Source organism: Balearica regulorum, chromosome 2 (genome assembly GCF_011004875.1).
Source record: "Balearica regulorum gibbericeps isolate bBalReg1 chromosome 2, bBalReg1.pri, whole genome shotgun sequence".
NCBI lineage: Eukaryota > Metazoa > Chordata > Aves > Gruiformes > Gruidae > Balearica > Balearica regulorum.
The window spans coordinates 158246769-158272975 of record NC_046185.1 but is presented as its reverse complement, the minus strand read 5'-3'; the positions used below and the strand labels follow the sequence as shown (position 1 = coordinate 158272975).

At 36.3% G+C, this 26207-nt stretch overlaps 1 protein-coding gene across 2 annotated transcripts in view; it reads left to right on the top strand.

Moving 5' to 3' along the window:
* Positions 1 to 26207, top strand: part of UBE3C (ubiquitin protein ligase E3C) — an 80367-nt gene that overhangs the window by 48362 nt on the left and 5798 nt on the right. Inside the window, exons 18-22 of one of the 2 annotated variants that reach the window (XM_010300497.2) lie at positions 135 to 382; positions 12891 to 13103; positions 21270 to 21458; positions 21556 to 21622; positions 22518 to 22648. In XM_010300497.2, the coding sequence (XP_010298799.1) occupies positions 135 to 382; positions 12891 to 13103; positions 21270 to 21458; positions 21556 to 21622; positions 22518 to 22648 (848 nt within the window). Of the gene's footprint in view, positions 1 to 134; positions 383 to 12890; positions 13104 to 14501; positions 15431 to 21269; positions 21459 to 21555; positions 21623 to 22517; positions 22649 to 26207 lie in introns of those variants that run through there. The other variant, XM_075746621.1, reaches the window with a different exon arrangement.

Sequence of the window (26207 nt, the reverse complement as noted above, 5' to 3'; positions counted from 1 at the left end):
ACAGTACTATTTAGTAGTTCACATTTTATATAAAATTAGTGTAGATACATTTGTATGTATTGTCACATGTTTTTAGCCAAACAAAATTCAAGCAGATAGTTGCATTTGAGTTTGTCTCTCTTTTTTGTCTGCAGAACCTGACCTAAAAAAGCGCATTCGTGTTCACTTACTTAATGCACATGGTCTTGATGAAGCTGGCATTGATGGTGGTGGAATTTTCAGAGAGTTTCTGAATGAACTGCTTAAATCAGGATTTAACCCTAACCAGGGATTTTTTAAGACCACCAACGAGGGACTTCTTTACCCCAACCCTGCTGCACAGATGCTCGTTGGAGACTCTTATGCCCGGCATTACTACTTCCTTGGAAGAATGCTTGGAAAGGTAAACCCAGTGTTGTATAATATAAAGCTGTAGCAGTACTGAAATTATTCAGCAATGTTTGTTTTTTCCTTTTTAGATAGGAGTAGACGGGAAACGATGATGACTTTCATAGAGTTGAGGAAAATTAACTTTCAGATGCTGGATCTGAACATTATTTCCACGCATCACCCAAATTTCTGGTTCATTTTAATAAGTTACATACTTGAGAATTACAGAGAATTTGAGATAGCATGACTGCCAGTTGAGCAAAGTGTGCATGTCTGCTTCTGTGTTTATCTTCTTGCTTAAAGTTAAGTTGATTGAAGCCAATAGAACTACTCTGCTTATGGTGATTTGTAATGCGAAGCTTTCTGGAATTTGACTGCAGTTAGACTGTCATCATTTAGAATATATGAAATCAATAATTTCAGGACAGTCAGTTTTTAGTTGTATGAGGTATACAATTCTTGTAAGCATTTAAAATTTGCCATGAGCATTTACCATACTTCAGAGCCATATGCAAATTAACTTTCACTTATTCTGCTTGGTTTTTCACACATTTTGATTCTTTCTTGAGTTTTAGTGCTTGGTATTTTGGTGTTGTGAATGTTCCAAAACTAATACACACTTGTTGAGCTAGATGAAAAATGGGGGTGGAGGTGAGGAAAAAAAAGAGAGAAACCATTACAAACATTCATTACGTTAAATTTTCTTTTATGGTCATGTTTAATACTGAGGCTATTTCCTTCTAAGTCCTGAAATAATTTTTGTAAAGCTAGTAATTGTGAAACAAAGTTTGGAATACAAATTCCATTTCAGAAAAGAATGTATTGATTGCTACTCAGCTATCTAAACCTGAATGTATATAAGATGTAAAAGTCCTGTTTAACTGCCTGAATTATTTTGGAGGCCAAAATCCTGCTGATGTGCAATGAGATTTAACATATAGTTGGATGTTCTTTTAGTGTAGCTGAAAATGGTTTGAGAGGATGTTGTTGGCAAACTTGAGTTGTTGAGACAGTGCTGTTCTTTAGAGTTGCCAGTCAGCTGATTTAAATTAAACTGCCACTTTGTAGGCAAATTGTCTGCTAATGCATCCTAGCTATTGCAATATCCAAACTTGTTAAGTAATGAAAATTTCAAATTGGCCATTTCAATAAAATAATCTTTGAAGGATGTTCCTGCTCTTAATGGGAGATGGAGTCAGTACTAATACAGTAGTTTGTAATTGTGACCTATGTTATGTATCCAAGGCTTCATTTTCTATCTGCATCTATAGATTTTTGGAGTGGAAAAGTAATACTGCTGTAGTATTGCGAGGAAGTTACTTCACTCCAAAAATGTTTGGTGTTTATCGAGGAACGAGGCAGGGCTCAATTGTTGAGGGGAAGTTTGAAGCATTTTTCAAAAAAAGATTGTAATTTTGAATCTTTAATTTCCTCTGTCAAAAGAACACATTGCCTTCTGTAATTGGGTTTCAAATACTAGCATAAAGACAGAAGTTGTGAAATATGTTTTACCTCCCATAGCATGCTGCAAGTATAGTTTTGGTTTTGACTTTTTAAAATCATAGGATCTATTATTTAACGTTTTGAAAGCATAAATTGTTTTCGTATTTGCAGTATGTTTACATAAGGTAAGAATTGACAGTGTTATTTGATAATTACCCCTACCCAGGTGCACAGACACCTTTTTAGTAGTGTATTTAGAGACTTGATGAATTAAACAGAAAGATAAGGCACGACCATACTATTCAAAACCTGCCAAATTGTGGTCTCAGTTAAGTTATTGAATACTCACTCACCTGTTTTCAAAAATGTGTCCATTTTATGCTTTGCACAAGGTTATTTGAGAGCAATAGTGGATTATTAAAAGCCCCTTTGTAAACAAAATAGATATAATGCAAAGGAAGCAATCAGGCATCCACAGCAATTTCTTATTTGTGGAGACCGGTATGTAAAGAGCATTGCCACCAAAAACTCTCACGTAAGAAGTTTCAATGTTATCAGAAAACAAATACATTAAAATATAATAATTTATAGAAATTCTCTGTCTCTTGGTAACCATTTCATACTAATATCCCAATGCATTTAACTTTCAGTTCCATAGTTTTACATCTAAGTCAGTTTTTCTTCTCATCAGGAAGTTTCTAACAGCTTGACGTCTTCTATGTTTATTGGTTAGTGCAGAAGTAGAAACATCTGAAAATTTAAAACTTACCTTTAAAAATACTGTATCTAAAAAATTTAAATTATTTTAACCCTAGATAAATTATTGACTATTTGTGGTATAGTTTTGTAGTTAGTGAAAAAAAAAAAAATTATTTACTATACAAACTGCATGACTGTCCATGTAGCTTTTACTGATCACTGAATGAGCAAAAGGTCTTGTAGAAATAATACCATGTGATCGTGTAATTGCATATGTTGTCTGAAATCATCCTTAAAAAAAAAAAAAAAAGGCAGAAATGAGTTTGCTTAAACAACAGCTACTCAAACACTTCCAAAGTTTACATTTCTCAACTTTCAGCGACTTTACTCTGTAATGTAAATATTATTTTAACATTGCTGCCTTTTAAGCATTTTCCTTTTTCTTCCTTAATAGCAACAGCTCAGCTTACCACACACACCTTGGGTAGCAGTCTCCCTCCACCAGCAGGGTTTGAAACTTGAACCTTTCCGTTTCCCCCACTGGAAGCACAGCAGTGACTTTGAGTCCCAGGCTTTGCTTGAGAGCTAAGGGTGTCCTGGGCTGTTGGGGACGTTCAGACAGAGGTGTTCTAGCCCCCACTTCTCTTTGTTGTCCCCTCCGGAAAGTAGAGTCTTCTTGTCCCATGTGGTGTCCCAGAAGTATGGCTGGGACACTGTATTCCTTTTGCTTTCACAGTAGGTAGGATTGGGCTGTGGGGAGGCACCTGATTTGGTTTAACTTCCTTTCTAGATGCAGTAGTTCTGGCAGCGCTAAAAACCTTTCCACGTGCAGACTTTCCTGCAGCAGCTTTGGCAGCGTGGTGGACTAGGCTCAGAACACAAAAGTTGCTCTATTAACAGGCTGCCAAAACTTCAAGCAGCATAGCCAGAGAAGGGAAGTTTGGAAGCAACGCCTGAGAATCTTAAATGAGGATTTTCTCCATGCTGATTCTTGAATGGTCTGCTGCAAACCTGGAAAGTGGGAAGTGCTGGTTAACCATTTCAACAGAAACAGCGACCAGTGGAACAGTGACAGATAGAGAATTAAAATCTGAACTTCATGTTCAGGCCTAAACTCAGTCTAGTATACCATATCATATCATCTTTCTCCATTTCCAGCTTACATTTGCATTTAGTCAGTGATGTTAATGTGACAGATGTGGAAAAGGACATTCTTTGCATTTGGAATTATTTGACATCAAGTAGCTAATTCTTATGATAATCTACTTAAATTTCATGAAGTATCAACATTAGTTTAAGAAGATGGCAGGCAGTCCATAGAAAGATTAGAATGATAATTCTTATGGTTTCCTCCTCTTCCTTTTTGACGTAAACCTGCTAGTTCTTGGGTATACTATGTTTTGCAATGATTGTCTTTGTGCCTTTAACAAAGTAACTCTTTCTGCCCCTAGAGATTTTTGCCTAATACTCTCAGCATCTTTGGTTATACTGAGTTAGGCCATCTCCATTTCTCTTCTTGTATTCTACCACATTGAAGAGCACTAGTGAGTCATGCGTTCATGTTGCTGAAGAACATATGCACTATCTTTGAAATACAATATTAAGTCTCTTTTCCTAAGCAATAGAATCTGCGGTCCTTGGAAGACACTGAAGTTTTCTGAAACGATTTAATTTGTTTTGCCAAGACATAGCTTTTGTCTTAAATGGTTGAGAAGGCAGTATAAAGAATAAAATGTGGTGTTTTGAACTGAGTCCTTCCTTTGTGAATCCGAATGAAGAACTTTGATAGAAGCAGCAGCAAGGACAGAGCAAAAAGAATGTATTTATTTTTAATTTTAGCATTATTTTGATGATGGATAGATGAGACAATCTACGTTTAGTCTTTGGTCATTAGTACTTAATGTTATATAGGAGGTCAGTAATTTGTGTGGCCTGGTGGGTATTAAATTGATAAAGGTTTAAGTTGTTTATTTTCAAATGATTTTTTATAGGTTACTGTACTGATTTAAGATGCAACAGACTGTTCTGTGCATGTATCTAAATGTTGTTAAAAATACATAATTAAGGTTATAAAATATGTCTTTTGGTAAAATTAAATGTTAAGAGGGTAATAGTAGATCAAATACAAATCTTACTACCCTAGTAGTGAATGTGGGACCGTTAATTACTGATTAGATTATTTTTCTGTATCTTGGAGAGTGTGCCTTGTGGTTCCAGTTTGTAACTCTGAATAGAGCTGTGATAGGTGATTTGTTGTGCAAGGTATTATTCCTGGCTGGAAGGTACAATTCTAAGATTAGCACTGTCTACTGTATCCATTTTGCAGAAAAACTAAAGTAGTTCTTAGTCATCCTGGGGCCTTATCTAAAATGGATGGAATCAGTGGGAGTCTTCACAGCAAGATCTGGATCAGATCCTAAACTCTTAAATCATTAATAAGCTGCACATACGGAGTTAAAACCTTCAAGCAAATGTTTCTAGTAACATATTTGTGTGCCCTCTTTGTGCCAAAAGCTTTCAGAGAGAAAACAAAGCAATAAAACTCTACAATGAGAACAACTGGGTTTTGTGTACTTGAATATTTTATAGAACAGTGTGTCAAGCATTGTGCTGCTGCTCTTCCTGTTTCTCTGACTGTCGAAGGGTGGGTTTTGGTTTTTTTTTTCTTCTGATTTTTGGGCTACACTTTCCCTTTGCTTATTGTCCATTTAATTAAGATCCAGTTTGGCTTGGCTTAAATCAATACACTCTTAATTGATTTGTGCTTGTAGCCACAATTGATACTACTAGTACCTAGAAAGGTAGGTATAGAATTAGTGATACTGATATGAAGAGGAGGTAATTTGTATAACTTTTTGTTGTATTAATTTCAGTTACCCTGGACATGATTTTGTTTAGACTCGACATTTTGCTTAAAAGCAAGTTAGTTGATAATTTGTCTCAGAAAATCCTGAATCATCCAAAATGGAATCAAAACAGGAATTTACTATGTAAAGTGGCATGCTCTTTTAATTATACACTTAGAGTGCAGAAACACAATCGTAAGAGAGCGAAATTGATGCCTTATGGAAGTTATGCCGTGATTTATGACTGTAGATGTAAACTAATCTGAATCTATTTTCTGACACGTTTTTTCAGCTTGACAATTCCTTTGTGTACTGGTTCATTTAACATAACCAATTATCTTTTGATTACAAAATGCAACATTAGTACTAACCTTGTAAATATACGTCTAGCACTAAAAGACTACTGAAATGTGGTATTTTAACTCTAAATCTTTAGGAAGGAAAAGTGTGTATTGATGGATTGTGATATTTATTGGGTCATAATGTATTTAAATTTTCTTTAATGCATATGTTAGTGATTGTTTACCGTGATAAAGTGCATAGAGGTCTCCGCAAGAGTTCTGTGTGGAAAGAATTACCTCATGTCAGTGGTCACTCCTCAATTAAAAGTTCCATTAGCAGATGATTCCTGCTTCTGGTTTGTGTACTGATTGCATTTTATTGCCTCTAAATCAGGTTCCTAGACAGGGAATAAATAAACAGTTAGAGTGTTTGGTAATGGTATCCTGATCTTTTTTCAAAGTTAGGAACACCTATGTCCATTTTAATTAGGTTTGGAATATTTTCTGAAATTCTTTATTCTATTTGAACTGTCTTAGAAAATGACTAGTTTCACTGCTATTAAAGTACAGATTTATCTTAGAAGCATATCCAGAGGTTAGTTATATAGTAGTAAATGTTTCAGTTTTTCAGAAGATTAGAACTTAAATAAGGAGTCTTCCTTTTATCTCCACTTCTTACTAAATTATGTTTAAATTTGAGAAAAATCTATTAAGCCTTTGCTGGAACTTCAGTAGTGGATGATAACGATGTTATCCAGTGCATCCACAGGTACCTCTAGTCCTTCCCTCTTCCGTCCCTGAAAACCCCCAAATGACATTGGTGGCAATTTATATCATCTACATGGCGTAAGTTAGAGATAACTGTTCCTATTAAAAGACAAAGGAAGTACCAAGCTGATGAAATGATGGTTTTCTGCAAGTACCAAGATTTCTGAAGCGCTCTATTTGGTAATAAAAATTCTTGTAATAGAATTAAATTTGTCCTGAATTCTTAGAATAAAAATACTAGCATGACTTTCCATTTTTAAATTAAAAATTAACTCAAGGTCATTATACTTGATATGCTCCAGTGGTAGTTTTGGAAATGATTCCCTACCTTTTCATGGTAATATATTCATGAGTCAGTCATGAGTTTGTTTTGTGCTTATCCCACACCTGCAATCTGTTTCAGGTATTTACACTCACTGCAGCAAACTTGACAGGCAGGCCCCTCGTGCCTGAGTCTGCTACCCCAGAGCTCTCGAACTTGTATGAACTTGTACTTACTGACCTTCAAATTCCCAGTGAGTGGGAAATCAGAAGTAAAACCAGTTTACAAAAGGCTTTATTTTTTCTGAAAAAAAATCTAAGGATACTACTAGCACTGCTGCAAAGAGTGTTAATAAAGCTCTCTCAGAAGCCTAATTACAGGTTTCTAGCTGTGGAATTTTGGACTCCTACTTTTTAAAAAGACAGAAAAGGCATCCAATATTTGAACAAAAAGTACACTATGAATTTTCGCAGTCATATGGGGAAGATAATGTACCAGATTTTCCATTATGATGGTGATACAAATACATCTAGATGTCTCTTCTGTTGTAGAGCTCAGGGAACTGTGACTTAAAGCTACCAGATAGCAGACGTATTGCATTGTGACACAGCCCTGATAGAATTAGTTTTATTTCATCATATTGGCATTAGGAACAATATAAATTTGTTTTTGCTCACTTTAAAGTGCATTATTACGTATATCTATAAGAAATTATTTTATCTTAAAATTACAAAATGCTAGCTTTAAAAATGCTTCAAAAAGACGAGTACGTGTTAATTTTAATGTAACTTATATTTTTAGTTTTATCTTTTTCATTAGGGTAGAAAAGGCTTTGCTGGCCCCAAAGGCTTTGTGAGTGTGAGATATTTCTAGGATATAAATAATAAGGTAGAAGGAAGTTCTAATGGTTTTGCTATTTTTCTATCATTTTTATTAATGATTCTGTACAGCTTTGAAGATCTATTGCACTCTGTAAGTGCTAAGTGTTATTTAATAGTAACTGTTTAAAATGACTGAAGTAGAAAGGGTTATGGTCTTGGGGGCTGATGAGGGAAATAGCTGAATTCAAGCCCAGTCATTTACTGCCTCAGCCCATAAGCCGTGTATCTTTCTCGGGGTAGACTTTAGCATTGTTTAGGGTTTAAAATACAGTTCTGGGTTGTAAAGGATTAATGGAAGGTAGGAGCAATGTCTGATTAATTATTTTTCTTAAGAAAGATTTTAGTTGAAATAATAAATGAGAAAACTGTAGACCCAAAAGTGTAAGTAAAGGCACTAAAGCTGCATCACAGTCAGGGAGGTTTACTTGGTTTATCTGTGACTTTGTTTACACAATTTGAACCTTACTCAGCACGTTGTAATGCTCATGTAACCTCTACAATATACAGCTAATTTGTCTGAAATGACTAGACTAGATTAAATTTTGTCTTCTTTCTGAAGAGCTGTTTCCTAAATCTTGGGGTCATACCTGAACAGTGCCTCGTGTGACCAAGTAGTGCTTAAATAATATTGTGATAGTTACCATGTATAATCCAGTCAGATATTATTCTCATTATGTTGAAAACAAGAAAAAAAAATCATCCTTGCCCAGAGAACTGTCATTTTTTTCTTCCTTTCTATGTACTGTATACAGCTGTCCTTCCAGCTGAGATCCTTCTTCGTTATATATTAAAGCTACTAATTGCATACTGATATTCTGAAAGTTGCTTGCTTTAAAGAACTGTTTCTTGTTCCCCCACATCACAGGTGATTAATGAATGCATTCTGTGTATTTCTAAGTATCTGAACATAATATTTTTCACTTCAGATGACCAAGTTGTGATCTGTGTCACTGAATTGAGTAAAGGCTTTTGTGGCTAGTCCATGTTGCAGTCAGTTATATTTGAACTATATTGTAATCGCAACTAATATCACTTAAAAGAGAAACAATAGACTTCAGGCTGCATGCTTTGTGTGTGTGAAGTCAAAACCTGTTAACCACAGTAGGCTTTCTGTTATTTTGCTTGTTTTTATTATTTTGGTGTGGTCTACAGGCATTCACACACAGAGGGGGAGGGAGGTGTATGAAGTTCCTTTTACTGAATACTACTGCCATAGTGAAGTGATTGCTCTTTGCCTTTTAACCAGTAAAACCCCACACTTTTTAACCATTTATTTAAAAAAAACCAAAACCAAACGAACAAAAAAGAAACCAAGGAAAAAAGCCCACAAGGTTAGCCAAGGCATCTTGAGAAAATTGGGAAAACACTGGGATGAAGAGTACCAAAAATAATTTGTTACTGAAAACCAGATTTGCTTGTTCGCTTTGTTTTGTTTAGTTGTTTCAGCAGCTTTTAAGTTATTTTTAAAGGTTATCTAGAGATGTCATGACTTTGTTTAAAGAGCATCCCTAACCTGCATGAGTTTGGGATAGTGCTGGGAAATCCAGGTTGGCTCTTTCAGCAGACATAACTGTTCAGCTACTGGGAATGTGTCACCCAACGAGCATTACAGTGCTTGTGTGATTGCCCTTGATGTAGACATCCCTGCTTCAGACTAGTCTCTTGCCCCAAGCTGGCACCGGCAAACTGCTCCACCATGAAAGTGGAATGCTAATACTCCCAGCCTTTCAAGGAGGCAGAGGTATATAGGCTCTATTAAGGTGTTTGGTGCCCCCTCATCTTAACATTAGAAACTACAAGTCTAGTGTCATATGTGACCACCAATTGCTTCTTTCATGGCTTCCTATCTGGATTTTTTGCTTTATGTAAGCCAACTGCAGTTTACGGGACTGCAGCATAGAGGCAATGAAGTCAAGTAAGGGGCTCATTAGATAGGAAAGTTGGGACTGTGAACTCTCAGAATTCATCACAGAAAGGCATCGGTCCCATAGGTCATGACCACAGGAGTTAAAGGCAACTTGCTACAGGGTGAGAGTACTGGAAGTTTGAGATGAGATTAGTTTTAAAATATGTATTGGTTAAGCTTGCTGGCTTTGATCTCTTGAAGCAGTGTATGAACAGGAACTTCTGACTGACAGTCAAACAGAAGTCACCTCCCTCCAAGAGCCAGCCACTTCTTCCATCAGCGTTGCTGCTTGTTGGCTGCTGGAAGAAAAAAAGGACTGCTGCTGTGGGAGAGCGTGACCTTGTATTGAAGTACTTTTAATGGTGTATTCAAACTGCTGCTTCATACTGCCACTAGGTCAATCTGACAGCTGGTTACCTCTGTAAGGCGGTCATCTCATTCCCCTGGCTGTCACTGCTGGCGTCCTGCTTCCTTTACGTTTTTGCAGAAGGTCAGTACAAAGAGTTAAACGGGCAGAAAACTAAGGTTAAAACTGGGTAACTTACAGCTCCCCAAGACACTAAGGGAAAAGAGGGAAGGAGTGAACCTCCCCTTTTGGCCATTAGATTAGCTGCAGTAAGAAAAGTACCCGTCAGGGTGGACTGCCACGGGAAACTGGCTACTGTAAGGTTGTGCTGCCATTGAAACAAACGGTCTTGCTGTTCCTACCCAGTTTCAGCAAGAGCTGTGAGCTGGATCTGATTCTGATTTGAGAGAAAGTTCAACCTCAAACATTCCCTTTCCCCAATGAACACCCCAAACACATAATTTGCAAACCAACCCAGTTGAATCAGCAAGCTGCTTTGTTTCATGACTCTGGCAGGAGTGGGTGCGATCACATCTTTTGGCAGCAACAAGTACTTTGATCAGTTTTATGCTGACTGAGAAATGGGGAAATTAGATTCAAAGATAAAGTTTTGGTTTATTTAGTCATATGCCATGGTACTGAGCATTTCTCGGCATCTCTGCACTAGAGCTATAATGGTATACTTTACCTCTTTGGAAAAAACCCCAGAGTTTATCATAATTTTATTTACCAGAGTTTTAGTGCATTTTTTATTAACTTTGTTAGGATACCTTGACTTTCAAACTAATTAGTTTGCCTTGTTTCCAAAAATACTTTGTTCTTAATATTGCAATCACTTAGCTAAGAGAAGTAGTAGTAATTAAGGTTATTCTCAAGTTGCACAATTTAGTTTATTTAAAAATGCTTTATATAGTTTTTAGATGAAGTTATAAATGTTCACTTTGGAACTACCTGAAGATTAATAGTGATGCATTTGAAATGCATTATTTTTTTATTGATTCTTAATGTAGTAAATTACTGAAGTTATTTGGCAGCAAACAGAAATAGCCAGTGATGTTGTTCACATTTATTTTCCTGATAGCGTCACAATTTGCATTAATTGCATTGCAGCTGCACTCACTTATATTAAAAAGCTTCTACTATAATTAATCCTTTTTATTTCAAATCATTTTGGCACAATTTCTAGCAATAAACACTCATAAAAGACAGACAGTTGAAAAATAACATACAAGTTTCTTCAATATACCTATTGCTGTTTTTTCCTGACAGGGAATTATTGATAGGCTTCTAGGATCAAGTGTTGCAAGTGGCTAAGACTTAAGACCAGTTTGAAAAATGCTAAGTGGATTATTTTGCATAAAAATAGACAGGTTTTGAATTTGTGTAATTAACCTGTGTTTAGAAAATACCTTGATTTATGTCTACATTTGTATTTCAGTTGCATACATTATGGAAATTTAATTTATAATCCATTTAGCTGATGTGATCATAGTTTTTAGTGCTATCATTTATTAGTCCTTGTATATTAAATGCTCTAAAGGCTTAAACCTGCCTTGTGTAAAAAATTACACCTCTACATTTACATTTTATGAGTCATAGATGGAATTCCATTTTAAATTCGAGTAGCTTTGATATATTTAAGGAATTACAATAGCTTTATTGTTACTAATGCAGGAACAGCAAACACTGACCTTATACATTGCAAATTAATGATTTATCCCCCTAGTTTGCTTTTAAAGTCAACTATACAAATGAGGATTTCGACTTCTACACCTTGAATAAATCATATAGCTCTAAATATAATGCACCCTTTGGCTTTGAACTCGTTATTCTCAATTCTTTCTGCAAGGTCTAACTCACCTCATAGAAATGTTCTTTCAAAAGTTTAAGGAATTGTGTATATTTTTCTTAACGTCTTTTGTGGGAATATCTTTGAGTGATTACAGCTACATTTCTTCTTCTTTTTTCCTTTTTTTTGCTCATTGTGCTTCCTTTTCTAAGTTTGCAGCAGATTACAGAGGAATTAGGTAATGCCAAACTGCTGCTTTTGAAGAGTAAAAAGAGAACAAACAATGACGTTACGTTGATGCCTTTTCGGATCAGCCTGGCAGTGATATGAATGATACTGTAAAGATTTGGTTGTCATTGTTAGAGATGATGATGTGGCAAACAAGCTGGACAATAGGAAAGGCTATGCACAGACAGCATGTTTCAGGAATTTTTTTTAAAAGTGACAGTCTTTTATTTTTCCTTTAGTCATGTAGGCTTTCTCTAAATGATGTCATGCGTTCTCTTTCTATCTGTGAAGTTTCCACCTCTCCCTCTTTTAAGAGCTACCATAAGTACTTTTTTCTTCCAATCAACAAGAAGTTGTTACTTATTGTATGAAAAATACACAAAGCTGCTTTGTGCTGTATCAAAATGAGGTCATACTGTAGGTCAACTGAGAATGCTGTTGCTGGAGTTTTGTGCATTTTTGAAAATTCTTGAGGAAACTCTCAGTTTACAGTAAAAATGCATTTTTCATGAGTGCTCATTTTTGGTTCAGTAATCTTTTGACGGGTGTAACAATGTCAGGCATAGGAAGGATTGGATGTATGATACAGTCATAACTAGTAAGCTCTCAGCTTGGAAATAGGATCGTTTGATGCCGTTAAGCAGTAGAATTCACCAAAAATACGCAGCAATGAATCTGTATAACATGCAAGAGAAATAGATTGTTTAGATTAGTTTAAAAGCTATTATATAGTTATTTTAAAGGAGCAGACTATTTTACATGTAGCAATTGATATGAATGGAAAAATACTGCTTGTGACGATGCTAACGGAAGTAGAGATGCCAACTTTTTTTGGAAGACATTCTTGATGTAGTTGCGTTGTCCTTTAGAAAACTTTGCTTTTCTTGCCAGCCTATGCAATTGATATGCTTCCTGTTTGCTGTCATACTTCAGACAAGAATATTATTGACAGATAAGGTCCTATTCAGGCACCAAATTAAGGAGTTACCAAAAAGTTGAGAAATAGACAGTAGCCTTCAGAATTCCCGCACATACAAAGATCTAATGTGCTTTTAATTGCTTTGTTTTTCAGGCTCTTTATGAAAATATGCTGGTGGAGCTGCCGTTCGCTAGTTTTTTCCTCTCAAAATTACTGGGGACAAGTGCTGATGTTGACATTCATCATTTAGCTTCATTAGATCCAGAAATGTACAAAAATTTGCTTTTTCTCAAGAGCTATGAAGGGGATGTGGAAGAACTTGGTTTAAACTTCACTGTGGTAAATAATGACCTTGGGGAAGCACAGGTAAGAATGGCTTTTCCTTTTTTTTTTTTCCTTTTATGTATGACTGATGAATCATTACTACCCTTCCATTACTAATGAATTTTTTAATTTAAAAGTGATGGGAAACAACTGTTAAAGATGCTGTGTGTTGTGAGGCATCATAGGGATTCAGACTCAATATTTGGAGTAGGCAATAACTAATCGTGTACTTAAAAAAACCAAAACTTTTGATGATGACTTAAAGGTCTGGTCTTCTAAGTAAACTATACTGATTATTTTCCAAGTCATACATGAAAAGTTCTATTGTTGGAGATAATTTCTTGAACGAAATATTTTATATTGTTGAATTGCACTTCAAATAACTGCAAAAGTTAGATGTTATGTAAACTATGGAAGTACTACCTAGTTTTGGAATCAGAGTAGAAATCAGAATGGTTTTAAATAATAATGACCCTTTCTTGTGAGATAAGCATTGTCTCCTTTAGCTGTAATTTTCAAAGTAGAGGGCCTGAAATCAGGCCTTAATTTTTTTAAAATATTTTTTTTATTTTTTTGAGGGGCTGAGATACCAGGTGAGTCAGAGAGGAGAAGTGGGTGCTCAGTGCTTCTAAAAAGCTGTTAGTTAGGGCCAGTTAGTTAGGTCCTTAAGTATGAGTTTTTAATGCAATTGTACTATATAATTTGATTATGGCTTTTATTTGCTCTGTTGTGAGTACTAAAGATCACTTATGCTTATAGTAGAAAATAAATGTCACTGGAGCTTGAAAAGTATGTCATTGTGTGCTAAGTCAGTTAAGTGCCTTAGTTAAAGTCTTTTGTCATGCTTCCTCTTTCATTTTTGAGGATTTAAAATTGTGTATGATGTATGGTGGTCTTATATTTGATTATGGTATTTAATAATTGGATCAAGAAGTAGGCCTGACCATATCATGACATGCAGCAGCATCCAAATTCAGCCTAGTTTCTTGTGGGAGAGAGACAGACTATAAAAGAGGGTAAGCAGTTCTTCTGTGTTAGTTAGCCCATTGGTCAGGGAATCTCGGGACTATGCACATCTCACAGAAGCAGCAGCACCGCTGAGATGCAGCAGCTAGTCCTGGAAATTGTCAGATTGAGTTCTCTGCTGCTGCTTAAATCCTAGGAAGTTCGATGCCCAAGACTTCTGCTTTAATGGCATCAGGCTTGGACTTTATCTTTACTCTCCTGTCATCCATTTCCTGTCATTTTGGAAGACGCTAAAACCTGGATTGCATTGCAATTCTAAAATAGTATTCTCAGGTTTGGGGTTCCTGAATCATAGTGAAAGGGAGAGTCAACAATTGCCTGATAGGCTTAATATGAAACATAACATTACGTATATGCCATATGTCATTTTTTCCTCTGGGTTGCACTCCCTATATGAAAACTTCTGACCTGCAGCGTCTTCAGAAAAGCACTCAAAAACTTGAACAAAAGGCACGTGAAACAGATGTATCAGAAGCACGTTCTTAGAGCACCTACTCTAATGTACAAGATTGTACAGTAGAGCACCTGCTCTGCTGTAGCATGTGCTGTTAAGTGACTGATACTGAATGGAGTTCTATAGTATCCATGTATTTGACTACTAGGTTGCAAAGCACACAAGATGGTAGTTTCCAGTATAACCTAGGATCTTCTGGAGGGAAAGAAATAGTCTGTAGTTTGTATTCTAAAGCCAATCAGTCAAATGCACTTGAAGTAATAGTTTTGTTGATTGCAGCTAATGCAAATCCAGTTTAGTCTCTAATTAAAAATGAAAAGTAGCTAATATTTTCTGGAGAGGTTTTGCTTTCCATACTTTATACATCTACTCTGTATGTCCTCAAAAATTCGCCACACAAGTTAGAACCTACCTCAGCAAGTGAGGTAGAAGGACATAGAAGAGAGAAATAGCTCAGAAATAACATAAAAGGAGATCCAAGTTAGATCCAGCTCTAACTACTGCAACCAAAACTTGGAAAAAGTGCGTTCTTCCTAAGAAGCTTAATTTGTTCGTTACAGTTCTCTGAGGGCTGTGGCTAGTAGTATCAAGATTTTTTTAATTGTTCGGCATAACTTTAAAAGGAAAATTAACTATAATAATGAGTTTCCGAGTAACTAAATGAAATGTAACTTAAATGAAATACTCTGATTCTGGTTTATTATGTTTATACTTGGAGAGAGAACACTGCATCTGTGAAATATTAACTATCTTTTAATGAGATTGCATGTTAGTGTAGTTCAACAGAGCTAATTGGTTCTTGTTAGTCTTCTATGTTTTAAAGCAACGAGTTACTTTTTATACTTTATTTCATTATCTTAATAAGCCTCATACAGATAAATAAAACCTCATATAGATAAATACATTTTTTCTGGTGTTTGACTTGTGTAACCATTGCATACTAAGTAATTGTGTCAAGGTAAGGCTAATCCACTTTGGAAAAAGCTTAATTTGCACTCCTTCTGTTGAATGTACATTATCTCTAGTTTTCAGCTAAACAACCACTTTAGTGTCTAATAAATTAGTGGCCAATAAATGCATCATAAATCTATCATTGTAAATAGCTATCCTCATGACAGTGTCCATCCAGCAATTGTGGCACAAAAGCATTATCTGCAATGAAAGACACATTCAAAAGGGGCTCTATTGCCTCTGTCAGTAGTGGAAGGTGGAAATTCTATTATCAGCGTATTGATCCCAATCCTGTAATGTGCTTTTAGATCCCATTAAACTATTGTCAAAGTGCATTCACCAGAAGTTGAAAAAGGTACTTAATAATTTGCACATTAGACCTGATAATTAGGGGAGCTATGCCATCAACCTTATCTTCCAACCCCAAATAGCTTTAGGTTTTGATAAAGAACTATCTAATGCAGTGATACCAGCCTAGGCTTCAGCTGTTGGTGGCCTGTAGAAAAGTCTCAAAAGAATGTCAGCCTCTAGTTACAGGTGCCTTCAAGTAGCTGTGTGTATTGATTTTATTTTTCCTTTTATGTTGTAGATCAGGTGGTGATAAAATGGTTATAAAATGCTTATAATAAGTATAAGGTTAACAAATTCAAGAAAATATCTCCTCTCTTCAGACTGGCCTCTCTCCCCGCTGCCTCTCAATGAGCAAAGTGAGTTTGGTGGCTGCCCAAGGGAAGAGGGGAAGATTCAAATATGTATTGCTCTTCCTTCAAAAATGTGAGATTCTGTACTCCAGCCAGTCTTCTCAAACATTGATTCTTGAGATTACATGGATTGGTACAGTTCAATATGAGAAAACTCCATAATCAGAAGACTCCATAAATAAAGCGTAGCAGCACAAATCCACAGAAAAGCACTACAATATATATGGCAGCAGTTTCTATGAAATCCATATTGTATAGAAGTTGGTGTCAGGACACCCGCTTTGGCTTTGTAAACAGATGTGAATGCCATCGCTGTTACTGACAATATGTTGACTCACTCAAGGAGACTTCTTTGCCTTTAAATTTGCCTGAGAGAAAATTTTGAAGCCTTAAAAATAATTCTGAAAGTTTCTGTCTTGGCAACTTCTTTAGTAGGGTACAGTGGCTTAGATGAATGATATTTGAGGTTTTGCAGAAGCAAAATATTTGAGTTGAGGCTGATCCTTGTCAGGCAGATTTATAATACTTAGAGCAAATGCATTCTTAGACATTCAAACGCAATTTGCTACCTGGAACTCCTGCCTCAACATCTGGAAGGCAGATGACAGGGAAAGAAAGCAAGCCTTTATCTCTTTATTTTCAGAATGGGGAAAAACTGTAGGGGTGATGTGAACAAAAGTGATCAGAGTCCAGGATAAAAGATCTTTTCATCTGTTCTAAAACCAAGTTTGCAAGAGTTCTTTTCATGTTCTAAAACCAAGTTTGCAAGAGTTCTTGACTATCTGTAAGAGTGCTTTTTGAAATTGCACTGGTCTTACGTCTTCATACATGAAAAAAAGAATACCTGGACGACAGGTCCCTTATTCTTTCCTAAAATATTTCCCATGTTAGCCCCTAAATATTCCCTTTTTCTCCAGCGGTTTGAGAAGCAGCTGCCACTGCCAGATCTGCATGAGCAGCAGCTAGCATTGTTTGTCTGTCAGCAGAGACTTGCTGTTGTCTGCCTGTAATCACATTACAGAGCAACTTTGCATGACAGATTATTACCAACAAGCCAGAAGATAAATCCCCTGAATTCTGCTTGAATACTGTGTTATTCACTGTTTTCTTGATTTTTGGTGTGTATTCATTTTATTATGATGCTAATGATAATGTTCAAAATAGTAGCTATAATAACTGATTTTCTGAACCATTCACTTGAACTGCAGCCATACAAAAAGAATTTGCTTTTTTCTTTTTTTTTAACAAACTGTGGTGGTTTTCTTAAATAAGAAAATAAATGTAAGTTGACTGCATTTTTTTTACTTGCAGAAACATATAATTGAATTTATAGCCAAGAAAACTGTAAGTGCTTGTGACTGTAGTTCTGAATATATCTAACCTTCAGTCAGAGGCCTAATCTAATAGTTCTGTCCACAGTACTAAAAAATGCAAAGCACCTTTTCGTGCAGATTTTTAAAAATATGGGACTTTTATATCCCATTTTGAGATTTCCCCTTCATTTTGAAGACATACTCTGTGAGTATGGAAACAAATTCTGTTTTTCATGGTATTGTCTGAATGATCTGAATACTCATCTAAATAATATATATGATTTGACTGCTTTTAAAATACGTGATTTTGATAATTTAAAATTATTTTTTTGCTTAAACTTAGATCTACAAAATAAAAATAAGGGGATGACACAAGTCTGCATGTTTTGAGTAGTTGTCTATTCTTGCTCATCCTGTGTCACCTGTGTTGTTATCTTGCACCATCTAGTGGCGAAAATTGGATGGATAAAAATAAAAATGCAAACTTACAAATCTTTTAAGATGTAATAAATTGTGTTGTGGCCTTTTTGAAAAGGAACTCTTCAACAGTCATTCCTGACATTTAGAATTAAGTGGGAATTCTACAACAGTTCCTTTAAAGCACCATGAAAACATTGAATGAGTAAAAAATGAACTGCATCGACATTTGCTAGTTTTACTCCTACCAAGTGTTACTGTCTTCTGTTTTACATCCTTCTTAGCCTTTATGGCATAATATATTTATTATTCCTGCTACATTAGCCCTTCCGTTTCAGACTGTGATCATACTTTGACAAAATGGTGGTAGAATTAATGTCACATTGACAGACTATGAAGATGAATAGTTAGATCACAGGAAAACCCCAGGAAATTCGGTTAACTGAAAGCTGTAGTCTTACTTGTGGCACTGCAGGGTTGTGGGGAGGAAGGGGAGCTACAGAAGTGTTGCTGGATCAGAAGTCAATGTTTGCTACTTTAAAATATAAAAATAAAAGGATAAATAGGATTTAAAAAAAAATAAATTCCTATTTCCTAAAAATAGTGGTCAGAAAGGGTACAACACTGTTTTTTTTCTCTGCTTGGCAGGAAGAACATTACAGGGAGAGAGAATAGCTTTTATTGTACAATGAATAAAGCTTTCCCAACATCCTTAGGCTACTGTGGAGACAATACTATTATAATGCAAACAGAAGCATAAATGAATCTGTGTCCTGATCTCTATTTGCTGCCCTGCAGGGAAGGTTAGATATTTTACGTCAGGTAGTACTGGAAGGAATCTTAAAACATAGCAGTTTACTAGAACACCCTGTCAGTAGTTCCCTTTTTAGGGAAGGAAGTCAGTTCAAGCATCTTTTTGGGTAAATAATGAGCTCACAGAAGTTATTATACACAAATGGAATAATAACTATTAGTTTATTGTTGGTGTCCGTATTCCTAATAGAATCTTGATGAGTTAAGTGATACAACTATGCTTTAATATGGCCAAATTCAATGTGTCCTTGCCTCAAAGAAAGGAATTGTATTTGGTGAAGTAGTGACAAAAGAACAAGTAATGATGCAGTTCGGCACAACAAACAGGGAAAACTTGTAACTGGGCAGGTAGCAAAATATTAGTAGTGTTGAGGTGTTAACAATGATTGTTCATGTGGAACATCATTGATAGCTCTGATCCTGTAACACTAAAGAGGACAGGAATTTAAATAATAAGTAAGAGAAAGCTTTCTCATCTTGTTAGGCTTTGTGAAAGGGTGTTTTGTAGGAGGAAATTAAAGAAACCTGACTTTTACTTTAGTTCAGTGAAAACGTCTCTGGGAAGATTAATGAAGTTGCTGCCCATAAGCAATACCTCATGGATATAATAGAGGAGAAAGGAAAGAGCTGGTTAAGCTATGGGACAATACTGGAGTAAGAACAATGGCTATGATCAAACTTTACCCATTGGACTCTAAGTGGAAATTAGAATGTTTCTAACCATTAGATGAATCCAATTATTGACTAACTTTCCAGTGACAATAGTAAAACTGCTACAGAGGGATGAAACACAGTGCATTTCTAGACCATGGTGTTGCCTGCAGTAGCAGAGAAGAGAGCTTAGCAGCACCGGGCCCCTTCCCATCAGATGTTTCCACCATGGTATGGAACGTGTCCCACAGTTCTTCTGATAATCCTTGTGAACTTTACCAGTAAAAACATCCTCACCCTCAGGCCAGTCAGTAGCACCAGGTACTGCCACTACCCCCCGGAGCGGCCGGATTTAAGCGTAGTCAGTACTATCTGCGCACAGACATGGTGGAGTACTGATGAGGTTTTTTTTACTGCAGGCGTAGAAAAACAAGATGCTTGCAGCTGAAGGATTAAAGTGGGAAGTGAGACATATTTTTAACACTTATTGTAACTCAGGTAGTTCTAGCTTATCAAGGAGAGTGGTAAATACTCCATCACATGGAGTCTTTACACCAGGATTGCCTGTCTCTCTAAAAAATGTGCTCTAACTCATCTATAGATTTATTGAGTTAAATACAGGAATCTCTAGACAGAATCCTCTGGCCTGTGTTGTCTGGGAGGTCAGATTAACAGATCTTAATGTTCTCTTTTGGCCTTAAAAAAAACCTATGAATCAAGTAAAAATCTGAATACTCAAAAGCACTGTGAATTTTTAATCTTACCATGTTTCATTTTGCTTAGTACTAGAACAGCTCACATTATTAGGTAGTGTGTTACAAAAGAAGTAATTGATGTGTTGAATTTACTGTGCTTTAAAGATGTGATCATAACCACAGACTGAAATGCATAGTTGTTTAAAAAAATTTTTGAAATTTGTTGACCCCAGAGTGTAGAAAAACAAACGTTTTTTTGAAAGGGCTCAGAAGGTGACAATGTTTCAGCCTTTCAGGCTTTTTTAATCTTCCTCTTAATACTCTAATAATCCCTTCCAGTTGGGCTGCTACTCAACAAAATTAACCTCATGTAGTAAAAAGTAGAATATGTAAAGGTCATTAGCATTGTACTAACAACTACCATTGATCCTGGTTTATATCTTAATGCAATTACAGTATCTTTGGGTTTGGGGTTTTTCATTAAAAAATTCTCGATTTACTTGAAAGACAACAGGTAAGCTTCTTGGTAGAAAAACAAGGTTTAGGCTTGATTTTTTTTTGCTGCTGTTTGTTACTTTTGTTGAAAGTAGTGAGCGTGTATATCTTGGATATTCAACAGTAGGAATTGTGAATGCTTATCATTCTGTAAATTAGGCTCGTATCAGAATCTTAATTTTGACTCAGCAGACATTGCTTTTGCCACAATGTGATCCTGCAGAATTCATGATCACCACATAGTTAGAGAAGAGCCCAGTCAGTCAAGCACAGCTTTCCTAATCCAGCGGTGAAGCTAGGGGTGAGCTCGCCAAGGGGAAGATTGTCACCTCGGGTTCTGTCTGAATCGCAGAGGTGAATTTAGTGTTAGACACTGTCTCCTATACCAGAGCTGTGACTTTGCCGAATCCTCTTTCCAGTAATAAACCATGGAGCCATGTGGTCAGCTGCGTTAGCAGCTGGAGGTCTAGGTCTAAAAACTGGATGCCATAGAATGTGCTCTTATGAGTAAACAGAAAACCCCTACCTTTAGAACATGTTGTAATTTTTAATTTGAGGTGAATATTGTTGAGTATATTCTAGTAAACTTCAAAAACATGTATCACTTCCTAGAATGTTTTGCAGTTCAATTTTACAGTTACAGCACACAGAATTAAAGTTTACCAAGATGATGCAAATTGTTATGTTTCTAGGTGGTTGAGCTGAAGCCAGGTGGAAAAGACATTCCTGTTACCAGTGCTAACCGAATTGCATACATCCATCTGGTGGCAGACTACAGGTTAAACAAACAAATTCGACAGCATTGCCTTGCCTTCCGTCAGGGACTGGCCAATGTTGTGAATCTTGAATGGCTTCGAATGTTTGATCAACAGGAAATACAGGTAATTCTGCTAAAACCTGCAGAAAACAATTGCTTTAAACAGAAATAAATGCTAATTTTCCCCTATAATGTAACTGTCTAATTTCCTTCACTGTTAGGTTCTGATTTCTGGTGCCCAGGTTCCTATTAGTTTGGATGACCTTAAATCTTTCACAAACTATTCAGGTAAGCGTATTTTACTGAAATTAAAAAAATGGATTATGACTGACTCAGGAATAAATAAACTTGCTTTTTATCCTAGTTTTTAAATAAAAGTTGTAGGGTCATTCTTGTTAACTTTGGTTGTTAACTTTGGCCAAACTCTCTAGATGGGCCTGAATTTCAGAAGATTGGCTAAAATTGCAACCTAGTTTCATAAATGCTGGGAAATACAGGTATGCTATTAACTTATTTGCACACTTAAATACAAGTTTATAGCCAGATAATTAGAGGACACGTAATTCTTTTTCTAAATGGACGTCATTCAATGGTTGTGTCTGGTTGCCCTGAAGATAAGTCTGCAAATGACTTTGGGATAGTTATTTCTACCACCATGTTCAGATACTTTCCATTTCTCAGACAGCCTGAAGAGAAAGCTCATATTTTTTCCTTGTGAGAAATGCAAGGTATCTTTCTTCATTTTTCCCTGCATTTGTCATGAATGTAATCAAAAAGTAGCTACTGTATCATCAGTTCACATCTGAGCTTACCTCAAGGTAAGCTGATTCATTAAATAACATCCTGAGTCTTGCAGATTTTGCAAACTCTAGGAGTAAAAGGCAGCAATCCAAAGTGACTAGGTAAATGCTAAACTAAATGAAATTAATTTAAAATAAACAAATAGGATTCAGTGAAGAAAACTGCAGTTAAGAAGCTGAGGGAGATAGTAGCCATAGGTAAGCAATGAATGAGAAACTCAGAACGCAGTGATTGAAGAGATCTATAAATGTTGGAAGTCAGCAGTGGAGGCCTGCTGGTTATAATGTTTTCCCCAAGCTTTTCAAGATTGATGCTAGGTTTTCTGAAAAATTTTTCTTACATAAAACTATTCTACCTATAAGTCATTTAAATCTCATTATAGGTGGCTACACAGCAGACCATCCTGTAATTAAAATATTCTGGAGAGTTGTAGAAAGCTTCACTGATGAAGAGAAACGCAAACTACTCAAGTTTGTAACCAGCTGCTCTCGACCGCCTCTTCTGGGGTTTAAGGTATATGTCTTACCGACTTCTGGCAAGTTTTTGTAAATACTCAGATGATGATACAAGCTTTTCTTGTCTGTAGGGTTTTACAATTTGAGAAGAGTGTTCCTCTGTGACTACAGAAACAGCTTCAATGTTTGCATTATAATGAGTATAGTTTTAAAATATTTAATGAAAAGTTTTTCTGTTGTTTTCTATTTTAACTGCAAAATTTGATAAGCCTACAAACATATTGGTTAGAGCACTTACTCTTTGTCATGGAAGAACCTTGCTGCCGTTTCCTGTTACTGTACGGAAGCAGTATTGCTACCAGGTTGAAGGAACAGTTTGAGTTAAGAATAATGTCTTTTAAATCAGGCAAAAGAGGATTTCGGATATAAAAGCAGCTATTCAATTTGAACCTCTTAAATTAACCATCTGAAGGGGGAGATGTATTGTGTTTCCCTCCAGTTACCATTTATTTGCATATAGGGTCACAGCTGATTACCCTTGTACCTAAGTATTTTGCTGCTATCTTTAGATTGGTATTTATAGTGAAGCTTAAGTATGAAGAAAACTTTTGTCCACTGCTTATAAAACTAAAGAGAGGTTGAGGCAAGTTGAAGATGTTCTGAAACTTAAGTTCTGGGGATATTCTACCCATGAGTTTCAGCTGGGCTGCAAAATGCAGACTAAGAACCGGCCATGGACTTCATTTCCTCTAAAATGTGGGAATATCCAATGCTTTTGTGTAAGAAAATAAAAGAATAAATTGCTTCATAGCAAACACCATCCCCTTTAGTACAGTGGTTTACTGTTGTACTATTTAGTAAAATTGATGTGAAGGTGGGTTTATGTGGAACAAATACAGGCATTGCATCATCTAGTTCCTTACAAGTAAGAATAAGATTTGTTGCTACACAAAATTTGAGTACGTGTACGTAGTAAATTTTCACATTATAAGGGACTGTAGTACGATATTTAATTAGCAATGGATAGTAACTAGTTTCCTACACTTATTAGGTAAAATAGGTAGATGAACCTATAGGAAGTGAATACAGGTAATGTGTAAGTCCTAAAGGTTTAGTAGCTGTTTTATATATTAAGTGGTGTTGAATGAACATTTTCTCATTATAGAAATACTTCAGGCACAGATACTAATATTTTATATGGGAACAAGGAATTCAGATACACATAATAGTCTGGAGACAGAAACAACATATGTGGAATTTTGCACAATTTTTTCCTGAAGCATACTGTGAAAGTTCATTCTGGTGGGTTTTTTTCTGCGAGGGGGTTCATTTGGGTTTTTTATCAGCATTTAAAGAAATACTTGAAAGGCAGATGCTAGAAGGATTTCTCAGCTCTAGGAACTGGGCTTTTTCCTGTGACGTGTGACACATGATAAAGATGTCAGAAGTAAAAAATGAAACAAAACCTCCACCTTCGTCTTCCGCACACACAACTTAGAGCTTTGTAGTACTTACCATTGTTTTTCTCTTACTGAATTAAACAGAATTAATTCCAGAATTTTCAAACTTTTGATTATTTGCTTTTTTATCAGTACAGTTTTCTTCTGGAAAACAAACAAGATGACACTCCAGTATTGAAATCACAGTGGTCTCAGACACAGCCCTCTGACACTTGAATGATTTAAAATATATAAAAGCGTACGTGGGTTGTCATACAGTGGTGTGTGTATCAGTTGCTAGAGGTGACGAAAGAATACTCCCAGTAGCTTAAACAGCTTGTTTTTTTCAGGCTGCGGAACGGTTTTTGAAGTGGAAAAGTTGTTGCTAGTGCCGCATTCCGCAGGGAAGCATGGCCTTTTGCCCTTGACTTCCGTCTGTCCCCTTATGCTGCAACTTTACCTCCTCTTGCCTTTTCAATCCTTTTGTTTATTTTCCTATTTCTTTATAAGCTGAAGCTGAGACGGGTGTGATCGCTTACACCTCCCTTTGGTACAATCACTTTGTAGCCCCTGTGCAGTCTCACCCTCTACGTAGCCCCTGTGCAGTCTCACCCTCTACGTAGCCCCTGTGCAGTCTCACCCTCTACGTAACCCCTTCAGCTGCTGGAGCATGTGCTGTGTGGTGCTGTTAGCATATGAGTAGGCAGCGTAGCCTCCATCTTCAATATCTATCATCTATAGCTCATCTACACTCCTTCTGTAGGCACTGAGGAGAGGAATTGGCACTTTCAGTTGGTAATTTGTCTGACTGTTCCATGTGTCTGCTTCAGGATGAAATGAATCATGTCTTAGACTCCACAAAACATACTAAGTAGGTCCCCTGTAACAGTAAAGAGTGTCCGGGGTGACTAGATTTGGATATGGAGACAACAGAGATGGCTGCTTAATCACACGAATCCTATCTAGGGTGTTCATTGATTGACTGGTGTGATTATTTAAAAGCCTGCAAGCATTTCTCTTAAACTGTCCAAGTGCGTGTGAATATCATGGTACAGTACTCTAGCAACAAACAAGATTTTATAGGACAGTGGGAAAAACAATTAGAAAACTGTGGGATGAGACAGATAGGACAGTGCACATCAGTCATGTAACCAAGGGAGAACTGGGAAACAATTGCGCGGAAACAAAGTGAAGTCTCCATTTGTTGTCATCCTTTTTAATTACAAGGGGAGAGCAGGAAATGCAGATTTAGCTACCCAGCTTTGAGGTAGCCAGCATGACATTTGAAGAGATGGAGGAAGTGAATCAAAAGTCTAAAAATACTGAGGCTGATAGTGACACAGCAGAAACAGGATGTAGCGAAGCCAAATGTGGAAAGCTGAAGTTTGTGTACGGGAGATAGGCCACAACTTGACTTTAAGATACTTGGCTAGGGAAAAATAGAAGTAAAATCATTATCAAATTTTCCAATAAATTAAAAGATGAATTCGCTGTACAACGGACTTGCAAGCTCAGCTGCATGTGACAGTCTTGGCAACAGAAAGCAGAGTGAAAAGGCATTACTGCTGCCTTGCTGGGCAGCGCCGAGCAGGAGTTAGGTCAATACTCACGTGGTGCTTGCAGTAGTATCGTCTTAACATGGATTTACCAACAAACCAGGGGTTTGTCAGGAAACGTTTGCCAGAAAAGGAAGTGGGTAAGTGGTATTATCATCAATAATGTATTGGTGGCCACTGTGTGGTTTAGAGCTTTGAAGGTGAAGAGTGAAAAGCCTCAGGGGTGCTGAATATTACCACCCAAATAACTGCCTGAATATGCTGATGGTAGACGTTAACACAAGCCATCTTCAACAATTGTTTACAGTTTTAATATGGGTACTACATTTTTCTGAGAGGAACACAATTTCTGGTTCTCACTCTGAAATCTTGCCTTTGCTTTATGTTGTGGACCCATCACAATTTCTTAAAGTTAGTGCATGTTAATTTAAGATACAGAAATGTCTTGACATTCATAGCTTATAGATAGCACAGTCTGGCTTTGCATTGTTTAAAAATTTTAAACTCTCACTGCCAGATTCAGACTCAGAATAACATTTACTAAAGCTAATTAAAGTTTAATAAGTTTAATAAATGTGATTGTTACGGACAAAAAAAAAAATCATTAAAGCGTGGTTGAAAA